The sequence below is a fragment of the Urocitellus parryii genome, chromosome 7, assembly GCF_045843805.1.
Source record: "Urocitellus parryii isolate mUroPar1 chromosome 7, mUroPar1.hap1, whole genome shotgun sequence".
Lineage (NCBI taxonomy): Eukaryota > Metazoa > Chordata > Mammalia > Rodentia > Sciuridae > Urocitellus > Urocitellus parryii.
This window is the reverse complement of record NC_135537.1, coordinates 28,775,276-28,796,303: the sequence shown is the minus strand read 5'-3', so window position 1 is coordinate 28,796,303 and position 21,028 is coordinate 28,775,276. Positions and strand designations below refer to the sequence as shown.

Genomic DNA, 21,028 nt, shown 5'->3' with positions numbered 1-21,028 from the left:
AATTCTCAGTGGGGCTGGGGTTATGGCTCAGTGGTAGAACACTTGCCTCACACATGTGAGGTACTGGGTTCAATCCTTAGCACCACATAAAAATAAACAAACAAAATTTATTGTGTCCATGTATAACAAAAAAATAAATAATAAATAAATAAATAAATAAAATTCTTAGGGCTGGGGGTGGTAGAGTGCTTGCCTAGTACATGAGGCCCTGGATTGAATTACTGATACCACAAAATATATGAAAATATCCAAAGCCAAAGGCTCCATTTGCTTATTAATTTCAAGAGATAAGATGCTTTTTAGGGGAATGCAATTATCAACAATTACTGAGCTGTGGCTTGGAATATTTTTATTATAAAACCCGCTTTTAAATAGTCTATAATATCATTTACTCATTTGCAGTAAAATGGAGTAATAAAGAGTCATTAAATAGCTGAATTATGATACTTTCAGAGTGTATTTTCCCATATATTAAAGATTTGTTTTTTCAAATTGGAAAATAGGTTATAACATTGGAAAACTGGGAAACAACTAATGCAACTAATGAAGTCCAGAAGATCACAGTAACCAGCCCATGTGTGGGAGCTAATTCATGTTCATTTCACCAATACAGATTGATCTATAACATGGAAAAGACTAGTAAGTTATAAATAATTAGGGTGATGTTATTTCTTTTTACATATAGATGTAGCTACAAAGGATTTACTCTAAGTCTTGTGGTACTGTTTGGTAATTATCATTTTAATAATATGCTAGACAAAGGAGAAAAATAAATCATGAAGAAAAGCCTTCAGATTGGGATAGAAAATGACATAAATATACACAACTTTATGGCATATACCATCATTTTTATAAGGATAATTATAAATACATATATCTAAATCCATATAAGGATTTTATGTATCTGTGGCTCACAGGTATAAATTCAGAAAATAAAAATTAAATTTATCCTTACAATGATATAAACATATCTTTCAATTTCCCAAATTAAGAGATAGACCTATGATACACTAATTTGTTGGTTAATAATAGAAGATTTCTATATTTGCTAATAAATTCTAAAAAAATTCTTTTGCTATTTCTGTTAATTATTTCAAGTGATAAATATTAATGAGTACTCACTGTTTGCAAAATACATACTTCTTATTATGGGAATATTAAATAGTAAAATATGATCCCTGGTCTCAAAAATATCACAAACCAATTAAAAAGCCAAACTATTGAACAAATCAATTTCAGAGCTTAATTTCTCTAAGTGATAACTCACATGTTACAGAGTATGGCTGCTTTAAAAATGTACAAAACATACTTTGTCTGTTGTAAGCCAGAAAGATTTCAACTCATCTGCCTTTTTTTTTTCTTTTTTAATTCATCCAAAAGTCTTGTTACCTGCTGATGCTTCTGGCTTCCTAATGCAATCAGCTTTGAATGACCTCTGGTCTGTAAAACCAGACACAGTTCAAGTAATAAGAAAAAGGAATCTCCAGAGCTTTATCTACACAATAACCTTTGTATCAACTAGAGGTAAGCTTGTATTTCATTTTGTGCTTCCCCAGGAAATAAACGATACCCTGGGCAACTCTACTATGAAAGGTTAAAAAAAAAAAAGTTCCATAAAATGATAGAGGAAAATAGATTCATAGCCTCGATCAATGGTAGGAGAAATGGAAATTAAATGGTACATTTTTTTCTATATTAATTTAAATTTTAGTTTTATTTCAAGAAATATATAGCTCCAATGCAGGAGAAATACACTGTGTGCACTGCAAATATATTCATTGCTATAGTATTATACTTTTTACAATCAGTGAAAATATTAATTTTGAAAATAAAATTTAAGTAAATCCATATTATTCAGGAAACATTAGTCTGACCAAATCTTGCCTGAAGAACGGATTATGTGGTCTAATTCACAAGGGAAACATTTCATATCAGACTCCTTGAAGATTGACAGAACTCATTAGAATATTAACATCCTTAAGGAGTCCTGCTGTTAAAAAAAATCAATTCACCTGGGTTTAATGCAAAATTATTTGATCTCTCAACCTTTTAAAAATATTTTCAAGTAATAGCTTTTAACCTCATATTAATGTTTTATACATGACATTTTGGGCAATATTGAGGTAGATATTCTGTCTTCAGTTAAAGTTAGTAAGCAATTTGGCTATTTGGTATATCTAAGCTTATAAGGTAGGTCCCTGGGGGGTGTGTGTGTATTTATTTTCCAATTCATGAAAGTAGAATGTTACCTCAATGTTTATGTCTTATTTTATGAAATTGTTAATTTGATGGTTAAATAGGAGATGAAGAATTTTGTTTAATATGAATTGAAGCTCCAAAAATTTCAAAAAGTTAGTTGTTCAAAATACTATAAAAATGAGGATATAGCTACTCTTATTGATCTGTTTATAGATCAGAAAGAAATTTTGAGGCTTCAGCAGTGACCTTAAAAAATATGGTACTAAAACCATGGCTGAATATATTGTCAGCCTTTACCCAATAAAGAAGATCAATGGGATTCAACTAGTATAGTATCCTTCCAAAGAGGAGAAACCTCTAAGGACAAGGTCTTGTTTGTCTCAAAGTGACATTGTTTGAACAAGCCTCATAAGTCTGGGCTGGTTTTTGGAAATTGGCTTTTTGCCGTATTCATACATAAAGAAAATAGCCCAGTCAAGCCCTCTACATTGAAATAATGATATTGGCACAGAACTAAAATATTTTTTTGGAATATCCTCTTGTCCATTGATCTATACTGCATATCCCCAGTTGTATCCCTCTGTTTATCTTACAATATTTCTTCTTAAGTCATAAAGAACTTTGGTAGGTAGCACTTCACTGTTTTGCTATTTCTGCTATGAATAAATCTACTCAAATGCGGGGATCTGCTTTTCTTTTCCCCTGTTCATCCTTATTTTGAATTAATGGGACTCCAAATAAAAACAATTTGGCATTATTTGAATGTCTGTTATAGATATTTAGTATGTTACTAATTAACTCTTAAAATTGTTTGGTACTTCATTTCAGGAGACTTTGATCTGCTTGGTTATGAAGTACTTGAAGGGAATAATGTCACACTGGATATTACAGAACAAACCAAAGGGAAACCCAGTTTGGAGACATTCACACTGAACTGGGATGGGATTGCCTCAGTGCCTCTTACTCCAGCGTCATCAGAAGTTGAAGTATGCTCCAGGAATATTCCTACCATGCATTTTCCCAGCACCATTTGGTGGTGTTCACCGAACCTTTATAGACAAATGAGAAAGAGACATTACTTCCAAAATTCACATAAATCATTCAGAATTTGATCAGCTTACTAAGATTTATATATCATGAACATTTTTGTCTAAGGGGACACAGAGACAATTGAGCACAAAGCCTGCACCCTTTTTCTGGACAAAGTATCTCAAAGTTATTAGAATCTTGTTTTGCTTTTGAGTGCAGGCTCTCTGTCCCTCTATCCATGCCAGCATTCATCTTCATCCAAAATCCAACTGGTCATCACGTAAAAAGTTAGAAAATCCTTGAGAGATGTAGTATAGTAAAAATGCTTAACAATGAAGTTTAAATCTCTTGTTATTTTATTACATAGAAAATTAACTAACTGTCAATCTTCTATGAAGAAATGTTTAAGGAGTAGTAATATATTCTCCTACTTGGTGTGAGGGGAGAATGGAGGAGACATGACAAAGATAGAGGGAAGGAAAGGGGAGTTCTTGGGTCTGTGTCAACAGGACTTAATATGCCTACATGTGGGGCAGCTCTCCTTAGAGAAAGAATGCTGTGGTTACTGAATTTTGACAACTACCTTCCTGTATTTAAATCATAATTTGATGATTAGACATTATACATTATCTCAAACCCCTAATCCTTTGTTGTTATTGTTGTTGTTTTGTTTGTGTGTGTGTCTCTGTGTGTGTGTGTGTCTGTGTGTGTGTTTAGGAGTGCTGGACATCAAACCCAAAGCCTCCTCAGTTAGGCAAGCACTCTACCACTGAGCCACAACTCCAGCCTCGTGTCCTTAATGCTCTCTCAATATTTTTTTGGAATTAGGAATTGAACCCACAGGTGCTTAACCACTGAGCAACACCTTCAGTCCATTTTTATTTTTTATTTTGAGACCGGTTTTGCAGAGTTGCTTAGGACCTCACTAAGTTGCTGAAGCTGGTATCAAATTTGCAATCCTCTTGTCTCAGCTTCCCAAGCTGCTGGGATCACAAAGGAGCGCTACCCTGCCTGGCTTGGGCCCTCATTTCTAAACAATAATTATTTTTGTGCTTTGCCAGATCAATAGATGTAGAGATGATAAGGGACTCATGAATGTACCAATTCCTTTATATTCCAGTATTATTTATTATTTTTAGATAATCTGAAATACAGACTTATAGTACATGCATCTCCTCTTTTGAAAAATGGGTTGCATTAGAGTATATAGTTTTTGTTTTTTGGGGGTTTTTTTGTTAATTTTGAGATATTTGGGGAAGTCTTTTATTCAGAATCTGTTTAATTATTGATTTAAGTTTTCTTTCTCATTCTCTTTAAAACATTTAACTTATAACCATGCTAATAGTAACCAGTTGGATATAACTATTTTATTCTAAAATAAAACTTTGAAAAATTATTGGACACTAAAATACACATTAACTTAAAATTATTTTGATAATTATCTCATAATTATGGCTAACATGGGAATTATAAAAACACTGTTAGAACTAATTAGTAGAATTACTAATGTTCTAAGACTTCATGAAAAAGAAGTTATTATAGCTCATATTGTTAATTTAGTTTCAGGCGGCAGTGGAAGAAATGGTTAGCACTAAATGTCCACCACAAATTGCACATTTTGAAGAAGGATTTGTTGTGAAATACTTCAGAGACTATGAAACTGATTTTGACCTGGTATGGAATATTTCACTAACCTTGAAATTGATCAAATAAGTATTCATATAAATATTGGGGCTTTGTTATTTCCTTTTTGAACTAGCATTGATTCTGTTATTATTCAAAGTCAAATTGTAAAAACAATTTTGTTACAGATTTATTGGTAAGGCCTGTCCTAGCATCTTCTCACATAATAAAATAATTCATTTGTGAAAGCTTCATTTACATCCCACAAATTTGCTAATTTTGCTCACTTTCTGTTGGTTAAGTTTACCTAACCAACAGAAAGTGAGCAAAATTAGCATGTCAGGTAGGTAGATATGCACTTGTTCCAAATGAATATTTTAAGAATAAAAAGGAAATAGTCAAATTATTTAATTTATAACACTCAAGAAGTAACTGTGAATTCTTAAAAATATATATCATATTATACTTTGCAAAAGCAGATGTTTTAGTGAGGAAAAATAGGAAAACCTTTCTATTTAATGGGCAACCTGCTCGCCTTAATAAACACATGTAAGTCTGAATTTGTTACTAGAGGCCCTGAGGGCTGCACAAGTAATTAACATTCACTCCTTTCCTACTGCATCTCCCATCACCATCCCCGCACTCCTTTCTTTGCTCAACCCAGGGTTACCTATCTACATTTGCCAATACCAGGCTCTTACCTATCTATTCTGCATGGCTCCTGTATATAGGAATATTGTTCTTCATCACTTAAATTTTGAAGATTAAACAGAAAGCAAACCAAAACCTGCCATATAGTAAACACTGAACACACATCATAGAAGGAATGAATAAATATCTTTGACTGGTTCATAATATAAGAAAGGACTTGAGAAATAATTAAATACAAATACAAGGTTATGGGTCAGAGAGGAGCTTTAGAACTTCCAGGAAAGGACAGAATATTTCAAGTTAGAGTCATTTGAGAAACAGTATTGAACTTTGAACAATTGTTTGGGTATGGTGAGAGAAAATCAAGAAACAAATCATGTTTTCATTTGAAATGTTGTTTTTATAGGAACGTATTAATAGAGGGCAGAAGACAGCTGAAACTGATGCTTACTGTGGTCGTTATTCCCTGAAAAATCCAGCTGTTCTTTTTGACTCGACAGATGTTAAGCCAAACAGATCACCATATGGAAACATTTTATTATTTCCTTATAATCAGGTATGCTCAACAAAATGATATGCTAATTGAATCTGAAAAACACCTTGGTAATAAAATTTCATGAAATTTTAAGACAAGGAAAAGTGCTTGTCATATGAAATCATGTCATGTTGAACAGGCACTGTGGCTCACATTCTGGGTGCTTTAGTGATTCCTCTTCTGACAATTCTAAAAAGAAAAAAAAATTGTGTGTGTGTGTGTGTGCCACTATATATCATGTATTCTTCTTTATCTCATAATTTTAGAAGACATGATTTGCACATAGTTTGAACACTAAAATAATTAAAATGTATAACATCCTCCATTTTTCTTCTTTTATTAGGAAGAAACAAAATGGATAGCCATTATAAGCTGATCTTGAGTGTTTAGTTGGGGAAACATGAAAGAAAATCATGAATTGAAGAGATGGCCATTTTAGGATAAATATTTTAAAACCAATAAACATAACTTTTTGCTTTTTCTTGTTTTTAAAATTCTGAAATATGTTCGGGTGCTTAAGGAGTTTGAGACCATTAAAACAAGTTTTTAATTACTATTTTACTTTCATCTCTATCTCTTAATACTAAAATACATTCATATCCTGATTAATCTGTCTGAATATTTACCTCTCTTCTCTCTTCATCTGCAATGACTTTTAAGTTTAGTGAACAATTTAGTTAGTAGACAGCTCACCTCCATAGGGAATGAATTGTTCTCATTTTTAAAGGAAATCATATCTAAGAAAACAATAAAGAATTAATCATTAGTTGTTAGGTCACTTTGACTCCATCTCCTTGTTTATAAAATCTTCCTCAATTATTCTTCTACAACTACTAGCTGAAATTAATCTTTCCTTCTCTCAATAGTATATATGGAAAAGGTTCAACAAATATTTATTTAGTTGGATTGGGTTAATTTGAATTGTTACAAAACAATTTAATGGGAAGATATGCTAACTTTTACCATATTTTTTATATAGTTATGTTTAGCATACAAAGGATTCCTGAAAAATTATATTGGTCTAAAATTTCAGTACCAAGACAATGGCAAGATTACTAGAAGTGCTGATATACAATTTACATATAACTTTGCTTATGGAAACAAGTAAGTTGCACTATGAATTTGGAAAAACTTAAGTTATTACTATACTATATGTTTATATGTTTTTACAAAGATGAATTCCTTTCTTGTTTTGTTTTATGTGGAGGGAGGGGAAATCTTGAGCACATGGATCTAACTTAGAATATTTATAGTCTGTACAAGTGCTTCCTAATAGAAATAGATTAGAAATGTATATATTATGAAAATTAAAAGTGGCCTAGTACCATCATCATCCTCATCACATATGACCATTTGAAAAACAAGGCATGGTAGTCATGGTAACACATGCCTGTTATCCCAGTAACTCTGGAGATGCAGGAAGTTACTGGGTTCTAGTTACTGCAAGTTCTAGGCCAGCTGCAGCAATTTTGCAAAACCCTATCTCAAAATTTTTAAAATGGTTGGGGATTTAGTGCAGTGGTAAAGAACACTAATCAATCCCCAGTAATAAAAAATACAAAATGATAGTAAATTTTAGAATTTAAATCATATATTAAATCCAGTATGTTCTCAGCTAATGGAAAAGAGTAGAAAGAGATTAGCTTAGTTTATCAGAATTTTGTTACTGGACTTCAGTCACGGAGTGGGGGGGGAGTGCTTGCTATGTAATAGTAGAGAAAATAGAATGTTTTGATGAATATATAAGATAAAGGGAGAAAAGGTATTTTGAAGTAATGCCTACTTTGCCAAAAGTTAAACATGTAGAACTGCAAATAAGGAATTATAAAGGAAGTATCTGAATGAGCCTAGACAATGCTTTTAAATGACTACAATTGTCATAAACTCAAGAACAGTTAGTTCTGTATAATTATTCTTTGAGTTTTTAAAAATACTTATAGCTTGAAATTAATTAAATCCTAACTGTATTTCTCTCTGCAATGTATGAAAAAATCCATTTATAGTAGAAATAACAATGAAAAGACACACATTCTCTATCTTAGAAAATACTTCTCATTAATGTTAAGATATGTTGATTGAAGTATAACTTACATAAAGCTGAATTCACTCTTTCAAAGTGTACAGTTCTGTGAGTTTTAAGAAATGTATGCACTCATGCAACTACTTCTGTGCTCTGTAAAATATTAGCATGCTTTGATATTATATCCTGTATTAGAACTGGAAAAATAGGATAGTAGAGTGAACTAGTTTAGTTAAAAAATGTCAGATATAACAGTAAATTCAGTCCAGTGTTAAGCAAAACTGGAACTTGACAGTAGTTTCAGAAGAGCTCACTGGAGTAGCATTGTGTGGAATTTTTTTTTTTTTTTTTTTTTTTGCTATGCCATCACCTCCTTGTGGGTTATTATAAGATAAAAATCATAGTTTTAACTCAATGAAACATTCTTAAAGTCTATCTTTTCTCAAATATATGTACACTTCCTTAGGCTGCTTGTATCCTGCTTATTATACTCTAAGATATAAACTTCTACCTATTTGATTAATAAAATTTATGTTAAATTCAAAAAATAAAAATTAAAAATAAAATAAAATAGTTGACTCTATTTTGTGTCTTGTTTTTTGTTAAAGTTCTCTATACCAATGTGTGCCCTTTACCTACTGTTATATAATGTTATTTTACATTTCTGTATCTACTACCAAGGCTTATAAATAAAAGAAAACCTGAAGTTGTTTGTAATATTAAAGCTTTTACTACCAATATACACTTCTGCTGGTATTTCTTGTTTTGCCTACTTTTTTGTGCTAATGAGTATGTTTGATGAACATCTTGGTGGAGGAGCTTTTACTCTTTGAAAAGTTTGATGACTTTTGCAATGTATTTTATTACTAATTTATACATTGATTTAATTATTTCAGTTGGACTTACACTTGCATAGATCTTCTGGATCTCATACAAACCAAATATGAAGGAACAGATTTTTCTCTTCAAAGGATTAGTTTGCAGAAAGCATCAGAATCACAGTTCTTCTATGTGGATGTAGTATACATTGGACAGACATCTACAATCTCAACGTTGGTTGGTATGTTCTATCATTTTATATCTACAGTTGTATTCTAAATGTGTCATATCATAAAATTCTACTGTGGATATTATTCTTATGTTCTGTATAGACAGGAATATTAATCTTTGAATATTCATGATTCATTCTTTTACCTCCATAATATTATGATTTAGGGGCTGAGAGTGTTGTTCAGTGATGGAGTGCTTTCTTAGCATGCACAAGGCCCTGGGTTTGAATGCGAGCACCAAAAAAAAAAAAAAATATATATATATATACACACACACATATACATATATATATATAATAAAATAAAATAAAATGAATAATATTATGATTTTACTTTATTTTTAATGGAAAGGCAAGATGATTTGTCCTTTTGTAAGAATAAATCCATTCTTAATATAAACTTTCTCATTATAGCAAGATTAGTAGTATAGTCCTGAATTTTGTTTATTACTTTCTCATTAAAGCAAGAATTTGTTGTATAGTCCTGATTTTGCTTATCAAAAAATACACCACGACAAACATTTTCATTTTGTTTGTTTTATCTTTGAGAAACCAACTATCAGGAGAGATAGCCATTCCTAAAATTCACCTATTGACACTGACATTATTAGCTAAAAATGAAAAAGTTATTTTTTATAGTCTTAGCATGTGGACTTAATCATGTTATTAAACTCATATGTATGAGATATGATAATTATGATAATTATGATAATAAAAAATAAAACACTACAATGTATTTCCCATTTACTTTGTTTGTTTACATTCTTTAGAAATGCCAAAGAGAAGACTTCCAGCATTAGCAAATAAAGGTATATTTTTAAAGCACTTTCAGGTGAATCAGAGCAAAATTAATGGATCAACTATAACAATCCAATATTTTATTATCATGACTTCATATAATTGCAGTCATAATATACCCCTGATGGCTGTAAGCTTTGGACAGGTAAGCCTAGAATTTTATAAGTTATTGTTTTCAACTTAATGATCATTTCTTTTAATGTAATTAATTTACATTTTTTTGAAAATTGCTGCTATTTAGATTGAATATCTTTTGATAAGGCAATTATTTTAAGATAAATGATTTATAAACTTGTTTTACTTGAGCAAGAACATTGACTTTAAGCATGAAAAAAATCTTCAGGAAATATTCATGGGTAAAGAAAACAGGGTAAACATCCTTACGAAACAAAATTAGTCAGATTTAAGTAGAATTTTCATATTGACTTAAAAGGAAAAGTCATGGTCTCTTCCATAATTCCAAAATAATTTGCATAGGTTTTAAACTGCTTGAATGATTTATAAGGTCAGTATTAAAAACTACAAATGTGATAAGCATTTTAAAGTTTAATTTCCTATAAAAATACATGATAAGTTAATATTATTTCCTGCAACAAATTAAAAACAAGTAAATAAGCTCAAGATTAAAGTTTAAATTATTAACTCTTGTAATTAGAGAGTCACAGAAAACTTTAACTTATCAACTTTATGATTAAAGATAATGAAAAACTATAAGTATTCCCCAAAACTGCCTTTATCCCATGCTGGCTCAATGTTTTAGTCTTCATAGCTTCCAGATAAATGTCTTGTAAATGTTTTCTAGTGTTTTACTCTTAGCTCTATTACAAAATGTGCTAACTCAGGGCTTTGTGTTCTCAAACATCTATGTCAACAGTCTCCCAGTTTTCAAGATTACTCATGAAACTGATAATTGGTAATTGTTATGTGTAAGCTTTAGCTATAATTAAAGATTTAGTTGGATAATATGGGATTTAATTTTTGTGTTCTTTTTAAAAATATAGAAATGAAAGATAAATGCAATAATGTGCACACATGTTTAATGTACAGATCCATGAATTGTTTTTAAAACTTTACTTTTGAGATAATTGTAGAGTCATATTCAGTTGTAAGAAATAATATAAACACATACCTATAACCTTCACCTATTACTCCCCATCATAACTTCTTGTAAAATATAATGTGACAATTAGGAAATTTACATTGATACAATCCACTAATCAACCTTATTTAGATTTTATCAGATTTTCATACACTTATTTGCGCGCGTGTGTGTGTGTGTGTGTGCAGTTCTGTGCAATCCTATCACAAGGGTAGATGCATCTGACCACTACCAACACTTCCATTATAAGCATTCTTATGCTACCCTTTAGCCACCAGCAATGTATCAGTGATCCATTTTGTCAGCATTTGGTGTTATCACTACATATATATTTTTTCATGTTAGCCATTTTTATAAGTTATTTTGGTTTTAAGTTGTCTTCCCCAATGGCTAATGATAAAAATGTTTTTATAGGCTTATCTACTGCTCATATTTTTTTTTCTAATGTAACCAAATGACCTGACAAGAACAACTTTAGGGAAGAAAAAGTTCATTTAGGAGCTCACAGTTTCAGAGGTCTTGGTCCATAGACAGCCTGATACATTCCTTAGGTGAGGCTGAACATCATAGTGGAAGAGTATGGCAAAGGGAAGCAGCTCACATGATGATCAGAAAGCAGAGAGCTCCACTGTACAAACAAAGTATATACCCCCGCCCTCCAAAAGCATGCCTCCAGTGACCCGCCTCCTCCAGCCTCATCCTACCTGCCTTCAGTTACCACTCAGTTAATCCCATCAGAGGAACAATTCACTGATTGGGTGAAGGCTCTCATAGCCCAATCATTTCACCTCTGAATATTCTTGCATTGTCTCCCACATGACCTTTTGAGGTACACCTAATATCTAAACAATGACATCATATATCACATATAAAATGTATTCTTATATCTTTTGCCCTTTTCTAATAAGGTTGTCTATTCAATATTGTTGAGTTTTTAAAAGTCTTTTTATATTCTAGATTTAGGTTCCTTGTCAGATATGTGGTTAACAAAAATTTTGTCCCAGACCATACTTTGTCTTCTCATCTTCAAGGTCTTTCATAGTGGAAAAACTGTTAGTTTTGATAGAATCCAATTTACCATTGTGACAATTGTTTTTCTCTTATGGTTTCAAGTCTTAAACATTTTTTTTTCTAAAAGTTTTATGGATTTGCATTTTACACTTAAGACCATGATTCATTTGAATTTTTATATAAGATATGATTTTAGGACCAGGCTTATTGTTCTACCTGTGGCTCCAGTTGCTCTGGTACCATTTATTGAAAATATAAAATTTCTCCATTTAATTACCTTTGTACTTTTATGAAAAATCAATAGGCCATATTTGTGTGGGTTTACTTCTGGGTTATCTATTCTATTCTATTTTCTACGTGTTGATCCTTCTGCCAGTACCACACTATCTTGATCATTCTGTTCTATTTTCTACATGTTGATCTTTCTGCCAATACCACACTGTCTTGATCACTATAGCTATATAGTAAGCCTTAACATCTAGTAGAGAGAATTCTCTCAGTTTATTCTTCTTGTGTGAAAGTACTTTAGCAATTCTAGTTCCTATGCCTTTTTGTACACATTTTGGAATAAGACTGATTATGTCTACACAAAATCTTGCTGGCATTTTGATACTCATTGCCTTAAGCCAATATATTGTTTTGATAAGAATTGGCATCTTAATTATGTTGAGTATTCCAACCCATGAATAGAGTATGTCTTTCCATTGATTTAGGTTCCAATATGTTGTACAAAAAAGAAAAATCAGCACACTTAGGTCTTCTTTATTACTTTAACCAGAATTTTTCAATTTTCAGATCAGATCTACAACATGTTTTCTTAGATATGTATATATTTCATTTTTCTGGAAGCAATTTTAAGTGCTATTTTTTTAAATTTTGGTTTTCACATGTTCATCATTTGTACTTAGAAATGTAATTGTTTTTGTGCATTGATGTTGTATCCTGAAATTTGCTGAACTCAATGAATTTTTACCAAATAAATACACTCATAACCACCATTCAGATCAAAGTAAAGGAAGTCATTAGTTTCCTGAGAGATTTCTTTTTATCTCCTCCTTGTCATTAGATTACAAATCCCTTACACCCAGATAACCATTTTTTCACTTTTACCACCATTAAATACTTTTGCCTATTTTTAAACTTTATATCAATGGACTCATAACAATGCAATCTTTTAGGGCTAGGGATATAACTCAGTTGGTAGACTGCTTGTCTCACATGCACAAGGCCCTGGGTTAATTCCCAGCACCAAAAAAAAAAAAAAAAAAAAAAAAAAGAATGCAATCTTTTGTATCTAGCTTCCTTTAGCCAATACTGAGAGATTCATTTGTTACGTTTAACTACAGTTATTTTTGTTTTTCATTATTGTACATTATTCCATGGAATAAACATACCACCATTTATCTGTTGTGTTAATGGTCTTTTGCACTATATTCAGTTTAGGGTCATTGCGAATAAAGTTGATGTAAACATTCTTTCATCTGTCATCTGGCACTTATGTTTATCTACTTGTGTATCATTTTTAATTCCATAAGATTGACAGATAACTGAAGGACTGAAAGTGGAGAGAACACGATTAAGGTTATAATCTAAGAATCTCTATAAAGTGTTGCTTCTGCTAATTGATTGGTACTCAGTATTTAAAAAGTCACCAGTAAGACTAGACCAGTCCCTCTACTATTCTTCTTTATATTGTTTATCAAGTCCCCATATGCTATTTCTTCAGAATGGTTTTTAGTTTTCTGATAACCAAGATTGCATCTCCTGCTTCTTTTCTGTCCATAGTCATGAGCTTTGTACATTGAACAGAATGTATGCTCAATAAATATTTGTTCCTTGAGTGATGGTTCTGAATTAATGAGGTATTACTGTGGTTCCAGTTGATTGCTACACAAATGACTGAGTTGACTTTGGCCTCATTATTATAGCTGTGTATGCACAGCCTGTATTGATTTATGTGACTCTCTCTAACGTTCTGAAAAATCCTGAATACTTGAAGCTCATTTATGCCATGTCACAAGATTGTACCATGGTAAAATAGAAATCATGTTAACCATTGTTTGGTTTAATCATTTTATCAATATTTGTTTTGGAAATTAGGTAATCACAAATGAGACAGAGAATGAGTCTGTTTACAGAGGAAAAAATTGGCCAGGGAAGTCAAAGATTCATATTCAAAGAATTCAAGAAGCTTCTCCACCTATAAGTGGCACCTTTGACATTTATGCTTACGGACATGTTCTCAAAGGTATATGAGGAATGTTCAGAACATTGATATATACACATACAAATATATAGTCTACAAAATGTTAAATGTTATTTCATTTGAGAATTGCTACTTATTGCTATTTTTACATTGAAGTAGTGTGTGCGTGTTTATGTATGACATACTATATTCGGCCAATCATTAACCAATCATAACCAAACATAATAATTTTTGTTTAAAATTCTTCTGTTACTAGATTAGAAAAGAGTTCACCCACCCAAAGCCACTGTTATTTGTAATGATTCTTCTTTTTTTTTTTTTTTTTTGGTAGTGGGTATTGAACCCAGGGGCATTTAACCACTGAACCACATCCCCAGCCCTTATTTATGTTTTATTTAGACACAGGGTCTTGATAAATTGCTTAGGGCTGTGCTAAGTTTCTGAGGCTGAGTTTGAACTTGTACTCCTTCTGCCCCAGCCTCCCAAGCCGCTGGGATTATAGGAGTGCACCACCATGCCTGGCTGTAATGATTATTCTTATTTAACATTAATATAAGAAAAAAGTCTACAAAAATATAATATACTCTTAACAGTCATTTTTTGAAAGTAGATGACTTTCGTAAATCATACCTTTATATAACACATACATTTTAAAAAGTATTCATGTGATTAGGGTAGCCAGAAACGATAATAATATTAACATATTCTAAAATTGGGACTAGAATATTATTTTTTAAAGATGACTTTAATTGAATAATCAAGACCTGTTCTGTCTAACATAACCATGAGCCATATGTTGCTACTGAGCACTTACAATGATACAAGTGCCACAGAGTGAAATAAATAACATTGAAATATTGTTTCAACATTATTGAAATAACATTTTAAGAAATATATTCTTTACATAATATTTATTATCAAAATAATTGTAATTGTTCTTGTTTTTTAAAAATTACTACTCATAGAAAATTTTAAAATTATATTTGTGATTCATAATGTTTATAAATTAGACAATGTTGATCTAGACAACAATAGTAAATGTTTTGGTGCACTACTTTCTTTTTTTATTTTTTAAATTTTTTTTAGTTGCAAATGGACACAATACCTTTATTATTTTATTATTTTTATGTGGTGCTGAGGATTGAACCCAGGGCATCACACGTGCTAAGCAAGCACTCTACTACTGAGCCACAACCCCAGCCCCTGATGCACTAATTTTTTAATAGTATTTTTCTACATGATTTCCAGAACAAATGATATTTTCATATTTTCTTCATTGCCTCAGCAGATGTACCACATTCATAACTTAAAATATCTATAAAGGGAATTTATATTAAAAATAAAAGTATTTGAGATGAGGCCCTAGTTGGGAGGTACATTATTATGTAACTGTTGTTCCCCATAAATATATATATTCACAGCACAAGTGAGACGTTTCACCTTCACTTTTAATGGAGGAGGGTGTGTGGCTTACAAGTAGTAGTATACAGTACACGTTACTTATACTTTAACAATGAAATATGGTTTGTAAATTCTTGACTCCTGCTCTTTACCCCCCTCTGTGAATGCAGGCATCCCTGCTGCTGTGTCAGCTGCAGATTTGCAGTTTGCTCTCCAGAGCCTGGAAGAAGTAGGGCAAGTCTCAGTTACACAAGAGGGCACTTGTGCTGGATACTCATGGAGCATCAAGTGGGGAAGCACATGTGGAAGGCAGAATCTTCTCCAGGTTCCCTCATTTGGCTTGGCTTCTGTTTTCTTCTGTGTGTTGTTGCTTATTTGCACGCTGCCTCATTTAAAAAGAATTGGAGATTTTTATTTGTGTATACTGAAAAAGTCAAACTACAGACCAAAAAATTTTTAAAGGCATTTGACCAAAAGATTGCTTTACATTAGGTTGACAAGGTGTACTCTTTCATGGCTCATAACTGTTGGTACTTTATTCTCCGTTCCACATGGGAAAAAGTTCAGGAATATATGAGTTAAAGACCCTTGGCAGGGACAGAAAGAGCACCTGAAAGGCCAGTCTCAAAACAAAATCTAGGTGCATTTTAAGAGGTAGGAGTTGGGGGTAAGGAGAATCAGCTTCACTGACAATAATTCTGCCACTAGAGCTGTAATCTGGGTCCTTGGTACTTTTGTGGTTTGAAATGTGATCTTTTTTAGTTGGGGAGGAGGTCACACCTTAAATTCTCATCTAGTTATTTTAGCTTAGAGTGTTGAAAGGGCTAGAGGAGAAGATTTAGGCCTAGAGCACATGAAGGAGAGGAGTCTAGGAGTGACTAGGTCACAGAGTGTCCAGCATTAAAAAGATTATGCTTTCTAGTGATGATGAGAGTAAGAGGAAAAATAGTCTCTCCCATGCATTGTGGTGAGAATATAAATTAGTACAACTTTAGGGTTTTTTTTTATGACTAGCTAATACATTTTTAAATTAGTACAACTTTGAGGGAAGATACTCTAAGAGTATCTGAATATATATACTTAATTATCCAGCAATCTCATTTATATTAATTCCATCCTACTGAAATAATAATATAACTATGAAATGATACAGGCACAAAGATAGTCTGAAGCATTATTATTTATAACAGTAAAAACTTATAAACAAGTGTCTTCAATGGGAGAATAGTTGTTTGAATGACATACTTCACGTGAATACTATGTGATCATATGTAGACCCATGTATATTTAGCTGGAGAGATGTTCATGACATAAGCTGGAAAAATGCAGAACTCTACTTATGAAATCATTTTTGCAGCAGGAGTGCGAGCTAGGGAGATTGGAGACAAAAAAAGTATGTAAACCAGTCTACATGGATGTGTAAAATAGTAACAATCGTAAAAGATGTAGAGTACACATGGCCTGGAACTAGAATTAGAAAATTCCATAACTGCCATAGCTCTAATGACTGGTCTCCTTCTTGTTATCTCTGCTACTGCAAGTGTATCCAACTCTTTGTCTCTTTTCCAGCAAATCTTCTCTGCTTATTCATCATTTCTGTGCCTCATCATGGTGGCTCACACATTGCCCAGGACTTTGCTAGCCCTTGTATACATCAGAAGGCTGTCATATTGGCAGAGAAACTTTGGAATGATCAAATTGTACATACTGATTTGATTTGGGTTCACTTTTACCATTGGACGAAAACCTAAGTCCAAGAGTGGATGAAATTCCAGGGTAGTCGGAGGTGAAATATGCTAAAGGGGAAAGTTGATGCTTAGATGGAAAGAGTACTCAACTTTTCACTTATTCAACAATATCAAAGTGATTATTTTTAGAAAAAGTGTAGAATACTTTAAATACCCAATTTAGTATATTGATTTTCTCTAGACTTACTGAATCTAAAAATTCAAGTGAATTTTTAGTCATTGAATTCATATTTTAATTAATACAATGTATGACAGAATAATGGTCTTAGCATTTTCTCTGTGAATAGACTATTCTCTTTTTTGAAGAGTTTCCTTTAAAAAAAAAAGTGACAAAAGTGGTTTTGATCTTTTTTGCTTTTAGTCCTTAAATTATAAAGAAAAACTTGAGTGGTCATATTTACCATAGTCCCTCTAGTAAAATGATTTCTGTTAAAAATAGGTTAATGATTCCAACATCACTGGAGAAAAGGCTAATGTGACAGTTGCAAAGGTAAGAGAAGGCGGCTTATTCAGACGACACATCCTGGGAGACCTTCTGCGCACACCCAGTCAAAAGCCACAGGTATTTTTGAAACTTTTCTTACAACACTTGGCATAATTTTAAATGGATAACTAATTTTTAATATGTTAAAGACCTGATAAAACAGGATGGTTGACTTCTCTATCTTCATGTTAATATTTGCGTTAACAGCTGATCAAATCAGTAAATTATTTTATGACTTTTGGGGAATTATCCTCCTTGTGAATTTTTTTTTAATTTACTACTGCCAGAATTAGAGAATATGTTCTTTTATTTAAATAGTTCTGTGAAGTAATTACTAATACTGCCATTTTCGTGAGGATGAAATTAAAAGTGTAAAGAAGTTAGGTGACTTTCCCAAGAGCAACCTCTGTTTTTCTTCCTATTACTAATTAACTCCTGGTAGCATATGTCTTCATTTTTTTTCATTTATAGTTTTAGGCAACTCTCTATTCCAACCCTACTAGAATATAAGTTGGGTGACTTCAGTGATGTCACCTATTTTGCTTAGTATTTCCTGTATTACTAACATTTACAATGGTGCCAGATACAAAAAAGGGCACATTTGCTGAATGAATGAAAGAATGAAATGTCAAACTAGAAAATGTACAGACTAATTTTTTAGACAAGCAAACAAAATTCCATTTGTTCTAAATCCTGTGCATATTCTAGTGATCCAAGCTTCTTCTTTACCCTTATTAATCAGCTCTGTTTCTATACTTGAAGGTTCAAGTCTATGTCAATGGAATTCCATCTAAATGTTCAGGTGACTGTGGGTTTACGTGGGATCCCATGAGTACTCCCCTAATCTCCACCACAAGTCCTTCTCAAGGTAACCTGATTTTTTAACAGAGTAAGAAGAAGTAAAATAACCTGCAAAATGTAGACTAATAATGATTTTTTAAATATGCTTATACTGATGTCATCAACTAAGGCAAATAGACCATTCTGCATAGTTTTATATATATATATATATATCAGATAAGAAAGCTATGTAAACAGAACTAATTATGTATTTTATTTTTTAAAAAATACTGCCCTTGAAACTGAAGCATAGCCTTTAAAGTACAGGAGACACTAATCATTCTCCAGTTTGATCAATTTCTAAATTTCACTTTTGCATTGAGATATTTTTGTTCAAATCATCTAGCTAGGGTGTTAATTAGAACATTTCAGTATTTGAGAATACTTCTAGGATAGTTAGTATTAAAAGGATAGTAACAAGACAGCTACCGCTTAATAGTTGAGTACTAGATTTGAGATTAAGAGAGGAAAATTTTTGCCAAGAGTTCTGTCTAGTCCAGGGCATGCATTATACCATTTCTTCATAGCATGTTTGCTTCAAAAATTATGATATACTCTGCATCTGAACTCCTGAGGATTGAAATAAATAACAGGAATGAGGATTGTTAAGTGGTGACTTTTTCAATCAGAAGGATAAGTTCAGATAGTATAATTTTAGTATCAGATACTAAAATATTTAGTCTTGTTGGCTAGTTGTAAGCTTCACCTAATTGTATATGGGTGACTCAAAAGCATTGATGTTTTAAAGTTAGTGTATCTTTAAGTTGAAAAAAATATACTGTTTAGATGTTTTTATAGTAATAATATTGTCTTGGGGATAATTTGTGTTATGTAGTGTTAAAAGGCTCAAGAATCAGAACATGATGAGCAGTTGATCATAGTCCTTAAGTATCCTTATTTTTGTACCTATCCTTGCATTTTTAATAATCTACCATATTTATATGTACTTCCTGATGATTACTCCTTATTCAAAATAATTAAGAACCTGAATTGCCTTTTGGTATCTTACAGTTAATTTTAAAATAATGAAAAATATAAAGAATGCTATAAAATCATTTTCACTGAAAACTAACAGTTGCTCACATTTTGTCTTATGTACTACCAATCATCAGTCTATGAAAGATGTATTATTGGAATAGCTAAAATCTACTTTGAGCATCAATCTAGTCATAGTTTCCCATCCAACTCTGCAGAGGCAATAATTAATTTTGTGTATATCCACCCAGGCCATGTTTATTTAATACCCTTTGTATATAATACACACAGAAATGGTGATTTTGCAATTTTGTGAAGTTTATGACCGAGATATTGCAATATAAATATCATTTTGCATCTTATTTTTATAAAAATCACTCATGACTCATTGGGGATATATTTTATGTGGTTATATGTATATCTAATTTATCACTTTTAAGTACTTCATGAATATATCAATTTATTTGTTTCTCTGTTGATAGACAACTAAATTGTCTACCATATTTTGGTTTTATAAATAAAACTATATTGAGCTTCCTGTACAAACTTCGTATTGTACACATGCTAGTACTTTATAGGAATATATGACCAGACATTGACTTGCTGGATAGTAATTGGCTATTTGCATAGTCAGTTTAGTAGATTACCAAATTACTCTCCAAATTGACTGTACTACCATTAAGCATTAAAGCACCAGATTCCCCATGTTCTTGCCAAAATTTTGGCCAATCTGCTGTATGAAAGAAGTTATCATTGTTTTAATTTGTCTGTTCCCTGATTAGCAATATACATGAGCATCTATCTTCCTGTGTGTTCCTTGGACATTCAGATTATTTTTTCTTCTGCAAATAGTGTACATCCTTAATCTCTTTTTTTGTTGTTGTTGGATTCCCTTTTAATTGTCTTGTAGCTCTTTATTATATATTACATTTACCAATATTTTGCATGTGTTCTAGAAGTCTATCATTTGTGTTTTAGTTTAGTATGTTGTTCATGGAAACATTTAAATTATTGATCTCTTCTTATTTAGATAGCTTTGCTTGTATGGTTAACCATTGCTTTTTGTATCTTTTTAAAGATATCCATCTCTACCTCAAGATATTTGATTAAATATACTACTAAATTGTTTTAGTTTAGTTTTTTTATTCTTCACTTTTGAAATTCATGTGAAATCTATATTATGTGTAGTAATATGTAAATAGGTTGATTATGTTATTTTCTAATCAAATCTGGATACTTTTCAGAGTGAATGGAAAAACATTAAGTTTAAGATGCTGGGACAACAAGTGTAAGTGAGGACTATCCCAAACACTTTAGGATATATATCATTCTAAACTTGAATCTTATTTTCTTTTTAAATG

At 31.7% G+C, this 21,028-nt stretch overlaps 1 protein-coding gene across 1 annotated transcript in view; it reads left to right on the top strand.

Annotated features, from left to right (window-relative positions):
• Pkhd1l1 (PKHD1 like 1) overlaps positions 1 to 21,028 on the top strand; it is a 142,378-nt gene that overhangs the window by 38,729 nt on the left and 82,621 nt on the right. The window contains exons 16-27 of the mRNA XM_026384545.2: positions 504 to 639; positions 1,381 to 1,524; positions 3,028 to 3,185; positions 4,789 to 4,902; positions 5,909 to 6,058; positions 7,017 to 7,141; positions 8,954 to 9,117; positions 9,876 to 10,048; positions 14,114 to 14,261; positions 15,791 to 15,945; positions 17,808 to 17,930; positions 18,615 to 18,720. Of these exons, the coding sequence (XP_026240330.2) occupies positions 504 to 639; positions 1,381 to 1,524; positions 3,028 to 3,185; positions 4,789 to 4,902; positions 5,909 to 6,058; positions 7,017 to 7,141; positions 8,954 to 9,117; positions 9,876 to 10,048; positions 14,114 to 14,261; positions 15,791 to 15,945; positions 17,808 to 17,930; positions 18,615 to 18,720 (1,696 nt within the window). The remainder of the gene's footprint in view (positions 1 to 503; positions 640 to 1,380; positions 1,525 to 3,027; positions 3,186 to 4,788; positions 4,903 to 5,908; positions 6,059 to 7,016; positions 7,142 to 8,953; positions 9,118 to 9,875; positions 10,049 to 14,113; positions 14,262 to 15,790; positions 15,946 to 17,807; positions 17,931 to 18,614; positions 18,721 to 21,028) is intronic.